Source organism: Anomaloglossus baeobatrachus, chromosome 11 (assembly GCF_048569485.1).
Source record: "Anomaloglossus baeobatrachus isolate aAnoBae1 chromosome 11, aAnoBae1.hap1, whole genome shotgun sequence".
NCBI lineage: Eukaryota > Metazoa > Chordata > Amphibia > Anura > Aromobatidae > Anomaloglossus > Anomaloglossus baeobatrachus.
The window spans coordinates 125,675,113-125,687,770 of NC_134363.1; the positions used below are offsets into that span (position 1 = coordinate 125,675,113).

At 44.5% G+C, this 12,658-nt stretch overlaps 1 protein-coding gene across 7 annotated transcripts in view; it reads left to right on the forward strand.

Annotated features, from left to right (window-relative positions):
- The window catches only part of PRDM16 (PR/SET domain 16), an 869,912-nt gene that overhangs the window by 281,644 nt on the left and 575,610 nt on the right, over nt 1-12,658 (forward strand). For all 7 annotated transcript variants that reach the window (XM_075328421.1, XM_075328422.1, XM_075328423.1 and 4 more), the window contains exon 2: nt 5,972-6,321. In XM_075328421.1, coding sequence (XP_075184536.1) covers nt 5,972-6,321 — 350 coding nt within the window. The remainder of the gene's footprint in view (nt 1-5,971; nt 6,322-12,658) is intronic.

A 12,658-nucleotide genomic window follows, 5' to 3' on the forward strand; every position in this document is an offset into this window, starting at 1 on the left:
AGGACGCAGGGGAGCCGGCCAGGGCCTGGGAAGCCGTCGGGCGCCGCGATCGGGGACCAGGGGGCCTGGGAAGGACGGGGACCGGAGGCTGGAGAGCGGGGAGCGTGGCAGGTGAGCCGGGGAGCGGGGCTGAGGACCCGGGGAGCGGAGCAGAGGACCCGGGGAGGGAAGCCAAGGACCCGGGGAGCGTGACAATACCGTATATACTTTTCTTTTTTTATGTTCTTTTGTAGTGTTTATTATTATTTATTAAGCATTGCTTGTATTGCGCCACCATATTACGCAGCGCTTTACATACGTGATCATCACTGTCCCCATTGGGGCTCGCAATCTAAATTTCCTATCAGTATGTCTTTGCAGTGTGGGAGGAAACCGGAGGAAAACTACGGAAACATGGGGAGAACATACAAACTCCTTGCAGATGTTGTCCTTGGTGGGATTTGAACCCAAAACATTAGCACTGAAAAGCAACAGTGCTAACCACTGAGCCACCATATAGTGCTAACCACTGAGCCACCAAACAGGGTTAAACACTGAGCCACCATAGAGTGCTAACCACTGAGCCACAATACAGTGCTAACCACTGAGCCACCACACAGTCCTAACCACTGAGCTACTGTACAGTGCTAACCATTAAGCCACCATACAGTGTTAACTACTGAGCCATCGTACGGTACTAACCACTGAGCCACCCTACAGTGCTTACCACTGAGCCACCATACAGTTCTAACCTCTGAGCCACCATACAGTGCTAACCACTGAGCTACCATACAGTGCTAACCACTGAGCCACCACACAGTGCTAACCACTGAGCCACAACACAGTGCTAACCACTGAGCTACTGTACAGTGCTAACTATTAAGCCTCCATACAGTGTTAACTACTGAGCCATTGTATGCTGCTAACCACTGAGCCACCCTACAGTGCTTACCACTGAGCCACCATACAGTGCTAACCACTAAGCTACCGTGTTTAGAATGTGTATGGTTTCTTTCTGCATGTATAACCTAAAAACTGAATACAAATTCAATATTTCTGAAAATAAATCATTGAAGACCTCAGAGGAGCAATTTATTTGGTAAATCACAAACAACCAGTATTTATGACCTGTGTAAGTCATGAAGCTGAGATCCTGCAAGACAGTAGATAGCCTTGATATAATCCTTTTTCAAAATAAATCAATTGTGTCTTCAAAGCACCACTCCAGCGTTTTTTCCCCACCCTGCTTTAAGTTCCCTGCCCCCTGTCTTATACTCAACATCTGCCATTTTTATCCTTTCTTGGCGCTACTCTGGTCACATGGTGCTATCTTGTGCCTGTAACATCTGACAAGCCAGAAGTCAGTAGTTAGGTCCCTAAGCTCTCAATGTAAGTCTATGAAAGCAAGAACAAGACTCCCATAGACTTTTATTGAGTTGTGCCCTCCGGCGCACTCCGTGAAACACTGGAGCTGCTGACAGGTTACTAAGTACCTTAGACTGACCGAACCGGAAAAAGATGAAGATGGCAGAGAGTCTGTATAAGACAGGGCAGGAATTTAGATTAGAAGCACCACACCAGCGGTGCAATGAAAAAAACATGCTAGAGTGGTGTTTTAAAGGCACAGTAGACTAATGTCCCCCAAACCTGCTGCTATTGTTACGATTGGGCAAAAGTCTGATGTATATGGGTGTCCCCACAGATTATTAGATCCGGCTTGTCTTCTGATTTCGGAGTGCCTATCCTTTTCTTCTCGGTGAAATATACCATCACTAAAAGGGCTTGGCAGCGGCACAAAGGACACAGGAGAATTATTGCTAGGAGAAAGATTTATTGTGTATGCGGGGGAAGGCTTAACTTTGGTCCGATGTGCAAAATTAAAGTATATGTGCCGCCCCCGTGCCAGCAGCTGGCGCTGCTCGGATCTGGGCCTTATGGGGTGGTGGCTCGAGGGTCTCCGGACCCGGGGGTCTCGCGGACACGCTGAATAAATGGGGGGACGTAGATGTATGGGCTAGGCCGTAGTAAGTTTGTGACGCCACCCACGGTGTGTGGTGAGGTGGGACACCACCACTGCTGTTGTAGGGCACCCAGGGGAGATGTTGTGCAGCCAGTTGTTAACCCCTCCGTGGGTAGGGATTGTGGCTCCGGGACCCGGTGACTCAGTGCAGGGGATAGCGACCGCAGGGAGTGTTTTTGTACTCACAGTTAATAACCACACAAGTCTTTGGTAAACCAAGGTGATGGTGGCCGGTGCCACGGCCGGTTGCATTCGGGTCCACCACCTGGCTGGTGGTCTCTTTCCTTTTTCTCTGCACTGTTTTGTGTAAGGTGGACTTCCTAGCGTGAAACTCAGGAGTCCGCTCCTGGCTGGATGTGGCCTAAGGAGCCGTGCCCGCAGACGCTGGACTGTGGGATCTATGGGCCCTGGCGGTGACCTCTTATCCTTATCGGTGGGCTGTTGTCTTCTATGAGGGACTTTGGGTGGGAGGACTTCTAGTCCTGGCCTCAATTGGTGAATTAACCAGTCCGCTCGGTTCCGGTTCTGGCTTCAAGGTCCAAGTACCCCCCTTTGTGCTACGGTTTCCGGATCGGTACCCAGTGTCGGTACCGGCAGGCTACAACCCTGTCCCGGTCCACCTCGGTTCTGCCGAGCCGTCTTCCCGTCTCCTGCTGATGGAGGCCACCGTCTGCCTCCTAGCCGGTGACACCAGGGCTCCTACCCTGGTACCATTCAACTTGAACTTTCCTGCTGGACCTACACTTAGCTCCAGCCCACACTCCTCTCCAAACTACATCTGCTTGTTTTCCCGCCCCGGGCTGTCTGGACCCCTGGTTGGGTGTGTCCCAACCGCTTAGTCACGCCCACTTGTGTGTCTATCTTTCCCTAAGGGGGGGCGACTAGGGTTTCTGGTTAGCTGTGTGTTTCCTAGTGAGGGAAGGTGTTATGCAGTGGCCTATTTGTGAATACCTGGTTTTGCCAGGGCGTCACATATATATCATGTATAAATAAAGGTGTCTATTTGCTTTATTGGCCAAAAGGCACCATGTGGTCATGACTAGAGATGAGCGGACCCGTGGAACTTCAGTTCTATGTGGGCAGTTTGGGACCCAAACTTGACCTGAAACCCAATGGGAGTCACTGATTGGGCAGTTTCAGTCTCCGCCCACATTCAGCCAGCCATAAACAGATCACATCCGGAGTCGGGCAGGCGGGGTTTTACTTCTTTTTTTTTTTTGGTGCACACTGTTGTTACCCTCATTTTGAACCATTCAAACACTGCATGCGACTCTCACTGGGCTAAGCACCGAGCAAAGCTGAGTACAGTGATGTTCGCAGGAATGGTTTCCATACATAAAGTGCCCAAATTCCGAATTCGAACTCTGTTTTTTGGTAAAGCCTGTATTTGGTATGAACATTGAACCTCGGATTCGCTCATCTCTAGTCACGGCAAGAGCACTTTATTGACAATTTAAGATTCCTCTGGACCAGTGCTCCTCAACTCCAGTCCTCAAAAGCCACCAACAGTGCATTATTTAGGATTTCCTTAGCATTATACAGGTTATAATGTTTCCCTCACCTGTGGTATATTAAGGAAGCCATGAAAACTGGCACTGTTGGTGGTCCTTGAGGTCTGGAGTTGGGGAATGCTGGTCTAGGCCTATCAGAAGGTGACCTTCAGCAGGCGTGAGACTAAAAAAGCCTGCCTAACTGTTTAAATTTTGGTAAGAGTATGTCTACAAAGCCTAAAATGACATTACAACTGGTTGTTAATCCCTCCCATCCTGCCAGTATGGTAAAACATATAGAGGACGAATAGGAAATGGACACCTAAAGAGGGCAAAGCCATAACATAATAAGCTCCCTGTGTTGGTACCCTCTCCTGGCGAACATTAGGTAAAATCTACCCATTCACGAGTAATAATCTAAGTCTTGCGAACACAATCAGGCTGATTTCCTAATTGAAAGAGCATGTTCAGGTTTCCATGGATTTTACCACTGAAACTACACAATTAGGCTTCAGTCTTCCAACGTGCCGTTATTTCAGGGAATAATGTACCTCATTATTACAGTTCATTGTGTTTTCCTTTTGTTTGTTGAGCTTGTAATTCACTTTTTATTGCATTTTTACAAATTAAATAATGTCTAATAATAGTTTTCACAAGCAGCCATGTTGTGGCTGTTATAGATAGGGGGATGGTGGGCAAATTTGTAGAAAAATAAAATGAAAGTAATTCCTATTTATTAATCGAGCGCATTAATGGATACTGAGGGCGCATAGAAAATAAGGTGGTTATTAGTCATTTATATTGCTATTTGGCATCATTGAGCTTTAGCAATGTCTTGTGAACTTGTGTTACAATCTTTTGGAAGCAGCAGTTAGCACATTTGTAGCGTTGGATTAAATTGGTTCTTCTTTTTGGACAATCTCTTTTTCTTGGAATGATCTCCTAATGACAAGCTGTTTATAGGCTGTCCTAAAAGCTAAATCTGACAGTGGATGGTAAAAATTAAAATTTGCGCTGCCGTGGGACAAGGAATAGAAGCACGTCCTACAATGTGATCTTATTCATGTGTTTCGCACTGGAAACTCCTTCATCAGGAGTTTCCACTCCAAAATACGTTAATAAAATCACTTTCTAGGACGTGCTACTTGTTTCTATTTCTTATTCCACGGCAGAGCGTATTTTAACCCTTACCATCCACTGTCAGCCATCTGTCTTCTCATGGTCTGCTGCAGACATTTTAATGCCTTGTAAGTGGTTGTGTCTTTCACAACCCTTCCAGGTGAGCAATTCCTTTTTGTTTCACCTGATCATCTCACAGTTAAAGCCCCATCGCAGTCTGTTGCACAAAAGCTAAAGCTGAAAGTGGATGGTAAAGGTTAAAATCCATGATGCCATGGAATAAAGAATAAAAACACGTCCTAAACAGTGATTTTATTCAACGTGTTTCGCAGTGGAAACTCCATCAGGAGTTTCCACTCCAAAATGCATTGAATAATATTACTTTCTGCGATATGCTACTTGCTTCTATTTCTTTCTCCACAGCAGAGCGGATTTTAACTCATACCATCCACCGTCAGCCATCTGACTTTCCAGGGTCTGCTGTAGATGTTTTTATGCTTTGTAAGTAGTTGCGTCTTTCACAACCCTTCCAGGTTTTGTTTCACCTGATCATCTCAAAGTTAAAGCCCCATCGCAGCTTCTCCCACAAAAGCTAAATCTGGCAGTGGATCGTAAGGTTTAATATTCGCTCTTCTGTGGAACAAGGAATAGATGCAGGTCTTAGAAAGCGATTTTATTCAATGTGTTTCGCAGTGGAAACTCCTTCATCAGGAGTTTCCACTCCAAAACGCGTTGAATAAAATTAATTTTTAGAATATGCTACTTGCTTCTATTCCTTATTCCATGGCAGAGCGGATTTTAACTCGTACCATCCACTGTCAGCCATCTGACTTTCCAGGGTCTGCTGCAGACGTTTTTATGCCTTGTAAGTAGTGGTGTCTTTCACAACCCTTCTAGCTTTTATTTCACCTCATTATCTCAAAGTTAAAGCTCCATTGTTGCCTGTCCCACAAAAGCTAAATCTGACATTAATTAGCAGGATCCATTAGGGGGGATCCAGAAACAAGTGATTCATTTCTCTGCAGCTCCCCCAAAGGTGAAATAAAATGTTACAAAGTTCTCATTAATGTAAATGGGTCAACCATTCAAACATTACCTAGTTTTCTAGATCAACGATCCCCATCAGTCATCAGAGTAATTGGCTCTGATGGTGGCCATAATGGATCCAACTGATTAATGGGGTTGACATGTCCAATAGTTATCTAATATCTCCCTCAACGTGTGCAACCAAACTGGACAGTCACCTGGAATCCATATACATTGCCAGGCTTCCTTCATGTGATCAAAGTTTTCTCAATACTTTGCTGTCTCTTTTTTGTGTGGGACATGGCTCTTAAACTACGACTCCTTCTTTTCTCTGCAGGTGACAGTGACCTTGTAAATAATATGTATGAGCCTGATCCGGATCTCCTTGGCGTTGACAGTGCAGAAGAGGAGACAGAGGACAGTATTATGTCCCCCATTCCTGTAGGACCTCCTTCACCATTCCAAACCAGTGAAGACTTTACCCCAAAGGAAGGATCACCCTACGAAGCCCCTGTCTACATTCCCGATGATATTCCAATCCCACCTGACTTTGAACTCAGAGAATCCTCCATACCAGGAGCTGGTCTTGGGATTTGGGCCAAGAAGAAGATTGAAATTGGGGAAAGATTAGGACCTTATATCATGACGCAGAAGACCACATTAAAAGAGAATAATCTAGGATGGGAAGTAAGTACTCTGCACTTAGTTAACCACAGCTTCTGACTTCTCAATCATAACATATACGAAGTTAAATAGTAAAGCGCCCAGCCTGGAGCAGAAGGATGAGCGTGGGCGACAGTATATTCCGGTTATGTATTTCATGTCTTGTAATTATAGTGCACTACGCTTTACATGATTTTTAACATGATCATTCAGTCAAATGTGGCTTTACACATTTAACCCATTCATATGTATGTAAATCGATGACTTTTTTTGGATCTATTTGCTACATCCAATTTTCGAGCTTGTTGCCTCAGTATAGACATCCTATACTTTCTTCTTGTGGAACTCAATAAATAATCTTACAAAGGCTGTACGTAATTTTTATTTCAAATTCATGCAGGTTGGGACTGACAGAAGAACGTTACTCCTTTGTTACTCCATTGTTTTGTAGAAAATTTGTTTGAGGGACATTTTTGAACAGTTTTTTCCGATACGGAGATGAGACCCTCTTAAATTATATGGATTTAATATTTTAGAATGCAGTAAGCAATTGTATAGGCAACAGAACCGCTTGGACATCAAGGATTCATTATTAGAAAGCCCCACTTTTCTTGATGAAAGAGGAACTTTTCTTTTCTAACTGAGTGGTCTCCAACTTGTGCTTTTCCAACTGTTTCAAAACTTAATCCACCAGCATGCCTCAACAGCCTGAGAATCCATAAATATATATATGAGGTCCATGGGCCCATTGGCTATTATGCTGTAACTCTTTAGACTGAGGGGGCAATTCATTAAAGGGAACCTGTCACCTACTCACCTGTGGGAAGGTCCAATCCGGTAAGGTCAGATGGGCATCGCATCTCTCGGGTCCGGCACTTCCTCTATCCTTGAGATCGCCGTCCTCCCTGCTTCGTGTACATGACCTCATCCACACAGTGCTCTCCCTTTCACTCCTGCGCATGCGTACTTTACTCTACCTTGCTGAGGGCAGAGCAAACTACTGTAATGTGCAGGTGCAGGGAGAGGTCAAAGAATGCCCGCGCCTACTCATTACAGTACTTTGCTCTACCCTCATCAGGGAAGAGCAAAGTGCGCATGCGCAGGAGTACAAAGTAGGGCACTGTGTGGATGACGTAGGACGCATCATGCACACGAAGCAAGGTGGATGGCGATTGCAAGGATAGAGGAGACGCCGAACCCGAGAGCAGCGACGTCCATCAGACCATGCCGTATCGGACTGTCCAGCAGGTGAGTAGGTAACACGTTCCCTTTAAGACTGATGATGAACTGCTCGCTGCAGTACAATCACCTGATTCATTAAGCAGTATACACCATTTAATGAATGAGACACCTTGGTTATCCAGCGTGTGCCGCCGCCAGAAATATACGCCATTTGTTTGTGCATTTCTGGACTGTTACTCCACTTTGTGTTGTAACTTATAATCGGGTGGGCATGACCATGCATTGGCCTGCCCGTATTTGCATGGGTGGCTAGGACTGGTATATTTTAGCCAAAAGTCGCAATATTGTTGCACAACTTCAGAGTTGCAAAAAATATTGCAATTTAATATGTTTGTGCCAGATTTAGTTCCCAATGTATCACCCCCTATGTTTTACCAATTCACGATTGCTTCTATCTTTCGATTAGTCCCTTTACATTCCAGGATGTTCAAGATTCTAAAAGTCTATATAGAAATAATAAACATATGGTTACAGTAGTCATAGTATCTTAATAGATTGTAAACTGTACTTCATAAAATCCTAAAATCCACCGACGACGATAACCAATACATCTAAATTTATCGCAGTTGTCTTCTTTTTAGTCTTGTCTCTGGTCTATTTCTAAATTAGGTCCTCTCTTATACAGCGTTTCATTACTCCAAATAAGACCAGCACAAATCCTGAAGGTTTTTTTTATCCATAGACAAGAATGTTCTCACGTATCCCCTGAGTCCATAGTCTGAGTGTCCTCAATGTTCGAACTCTTATTTCATTTTACGCTGTTTTTTCTGTACACCTTGCCATCCGATACCGGGATTGACTAGATTAAATGCAATATATCTGGCTTTAGCGGATTTTTTGACTTTACGGTTTGTAACATTTTGGATGAAATAATGTGATTACACAAAGCGCAAGTTACCCAAGTGACCCACAATGGTGACCATCGGAGAAAACACAATGTTTACTAACTATGCGCGATTTATAGTGTCGGAATTCCTTCAATTCACTATGACAATGGACAAATGCTGGAAGCCTTTTATTCTCCCATAACACATAGCCCCCAATTAATATTGGCTACGCTTACGTGTTTTTTTTCCATTGGCGAGAAGCCCAAAAAATCTGCCTTCTCATACTGTAAGTTAATTGGTTCTCATAAGTGTTCTGACAGTTAATACTATGCTCTATAACTACTTTGCTTTACTAAGGACATATTTTTAGTTTATAATTTTTAGTGTCTTGAAGAGTTGGGCTTTAGTATTCATCATTGAATCCCTACATTGTGGATATGTCATCAAACCAAATTCTAACAAACATGCAGAGAGAAGATGAGAAAAGATCCGTGTTTCCATTAGTTAAAGGGACTCTCAGCTCAAAATGACTGTTTAAACCAAGTACTGGTGTCATGATCCAGGCCGGCTTTTCCCTTCTGTGGTTACACCAAGCTCTAGTCTGGTCATGTCAGGGGTTAACTTCCTTTGCCTCGTTCTGGATCCCAGAACACTATATCTTGCCTCTCTACCTATAGTTCAGTGCCAGTGATATTTCTGCCTTGCAGCTTATATACTGGCTCTGGAGAGTGTTTCCGATCTGTTCTGCCTCCCTGCTACCTTGTCCAAACTTTTACCCTCCCCCGTTCATCTGCCTGTCCCAGCCCCTAAATTCCCTCTCCTGTCTGTTGTTTGTGTTTCCCTCTGTATACATGATCTCCCGCCTTCCAACTCGGTTTTGTTTTCTGACTTGATCTTGATACTCCTCTTGCAGTGACTTGACTTTTCTGGCTAGACCCTGACTGTTTGACTACTCTATTGCCCCCTGGTGGTTCGCCTGTTAACTGCCTGCTGAAGTTACTCTGCTGTACGTCAGCTGCCTTGCTATTACAGTGTGACTTTGTCTCTCCTTCACTACTCTGCTGGCACCCAGTGGGAAATACGCTGTACTCTGTCTTACTAGCCCTTTGTACAGCGTGATAACAGGCGCTCGGTGCATCAGGGCAGGGCCAAACATTTAAGTGCACCTTCCCATTTGCTTAAGTGCACCTTCCCATTTGCTTAAGTGCACCTTCCCATTTGCTTAAGTGCACCTTCCCATTTGCTTAAGTGCACCTTCCCATTTGCTTATTTTCCTTCCATTCCCGCCACCCTCTACTAGGATTGACAGCTCTGGCTTCATACAGCCAGAAAAAGGTGGAGATAGATGGAAATCAAGTAGGTGGGAAGGTGCACTTATATAACTGTCTTCGCCTTGATGCACCCAGCAGCACCTCTATTTGGTTAATACAGTCATTCTGTGATGACAGACGCCCTTCAACTTGGTGAATGCTAAAATAGTTGGCCAGTCTTGAATTAAGCTTTACCAATCAGTATAATTGAGCATAGTGTTACCGGGGTTGTCTGCTTTAACAATCCAATATCAGATACTCTATATACAGGGGGTGCCTATTCAGTCATCTTATATGATAGGGTGGAGAGTGCATAGGGTTTACAGAGTACATGTCTTGCTGGAGCACTCACCCAATTCACTCCAATGGGAACTATGTTATGCTATATTTTTCCGGAGGTGGTGCTGCAAGGAATGTAAACTCTTCTTGCTAAGCCACAGCAGGTTGTTTCAGTTTCCAGAAGTTGGACATCCTGGGAACTGTTTGTGGTTTGATTACTCTTTTTAAAAACAAAATTATAAAAAGTGGTCGAGCCTTTTAAAAGGAATCTGCCAACAGATTTTCACCATCTAATCTGACAACAGCATTATTTAGTGACAGAGACCCTGATTCCAGCAATATGTTATTTGCTGGGCTGCTTGCTGTAGTTTCGATAAAATCACAGCTTTATCAGCAGGAAATTTTCACTAGAAGACCTGATGCCATGTAGTTCTCCAAATTAACAAGCTGTGTATATCCCCACCCACACTACTGATTGGCAGCTTTCTGCTTATGCACAGTGTACACAGAAAGCTACCAATCAGTGGTGTGGTTGGGGCAGGGGCTGGCTGGCACATTTTAGCCTGGGGGGCAATCATAAGGCAGTGGCCCTCAAGTTGCGGCGGCCCACCTTTGGTCTGTTTATCTCTGGCCACTGCATTAAAGCAGCAGTAACAGACTTTATGAACAGGCTGGTACATATATATGGGAATAAAACCACGCTTACTGCTTACATAGATACTGCAACAGAACCAAGATGACTACAGAGATATGGGAACTGCAAGGAGCTTACTACAGAGATATGGGAACAAAACCGGGCTTACTACAGAGATACAGGAGCAGAACTGAGCTTACTATAGAGATATGAGAGCAGAACCGACCTTACTACAGAGATATGGGAACAGAACCAAGCTTACTACAGAGATATGGGAGCAGAACCGAGCTTACTACAGAGATACAGGAGCAGAACTGAGCTTACTATAGAGATATGGGAGCAGAACCGACTTTACTACAGAGATCTAGGAGCAGAACTGAGCTTACTACAGAGATATGGGAGCAGAACCGACCTTACTACAGAGATATGGGAACAGAACCAAGCTTACTACAGAGATATGGGAGCAGAACCGAGCTTACTACAGAGATACAGGAGCAGAACTGAGCTTACTATAGAGATATGGGAGCAGAACCGACTTTACTACAGAGATCTAGGAGCAGAACTGAGCTTACTACAGAGATATGGGAGCAGAATCGAGCTTACTACAAAGATATGGGTGCAGAACCGAGCTTACTACAGAGATATGGGAGCAGACCGAGCTTACTACAGAGATATGGGAACAGAACCAAGCTTACTACACAGATATGGGAGCAGAACCGAGCTTACTACAGAGATACAGGAGCAGAACTGAGCTTACTATAGAGATATGGGAGCAGAACCGACTTTACTACAGAGATCTAGGAGCAGAACTGAGCTTACTACAGAGATATGGGAGCAGAATCGAGCTTACTACAAAGATATGGGTGCAGAACCGAGCTTACTACAGAGATATGGGAGCAGACCGAGCTTACTACAGAGATATGGGTGCAGAACCGAGCTTACTGCAGAGATATGGGAGCAGAACTAAGCTTACTACAAAGATATGGGTGCAGAACCGAGCTTACTACAGAGATATGGGAGCAGAACCGAGCTTACTACGGAGATATGAGAGCAGAACCAAGCTTACTGCAGAGATATGGGAGCAGAACTGAGCTTACTACAGAGATATGGGTGCAAAACCAAGCTTACTACAGAGATATGTGTGCAGAACCGAGCTTACTACAGAGATATGGGAGCAGAACCGAGCTTACTGTACCCATACAGGAACAAAATTGTACTTACTTAGTCTACTACATAGAAACAGCAACAGGACACCAAGCAAGGACAAGTTTACTGCATAGACATAGTACCATAACTAAGCTTACTGCTTAAATATGGTACCATAACTGAGCTTACTGTATTGATATAGGAGCAAAAGTACATAGATACAGTACCATAACCCAGCTAACTACATATACAGCAATTACAAACCTTATCCTATATTTTCAATGTTAAACTTGTACAGAACACGGCTGGCACACGGACTATACACTTATGCCATCTGTGTGCTGTGTGTGTTTTTCACGGCCCCATAGACTTCTATTGGCCTTTGTCATCTGTGCTGCCGGAAAAAAAACAGATGTCTCCGTAGGGATCACACACGGTCTGTGTAAACACACGGACATGTGAGCAGCACCATAGATTATAATGGGTACTCGTTGTAACCGTGAAAAAAACGGACACAACACGTACCACATACACACACACGTGAAGGAGACCATAAGGTGGTGACATAGCTACCTCACAGTGCAGGGGTTAATTTCACTTATTTTCATAAACATGGAAAGACAAATGACATTCCCTAACACATATGTGAATAAGCCCTTAGTGCTGCGTGCCCACAATCAGTGTCGGCAGCGTCTTGGACGCAGAGTGTTTTCATTGAGTCCAAAATGCTGCATTGTACAGCACAGGCACAGTGGATGGATTTATAGAAATCTCCGCCCCCTGGGATCTTTTAGACGCACCATAAACTGACCTGTGGCGCTGCTTTCCTATCCTCAGCATGTCAATTTATTCTAACAGCGATGCTAGTGCTCTGAGCGGGAGAATATAGCGAATATCCGCTGACAGTCACTCGGATGGCGTGC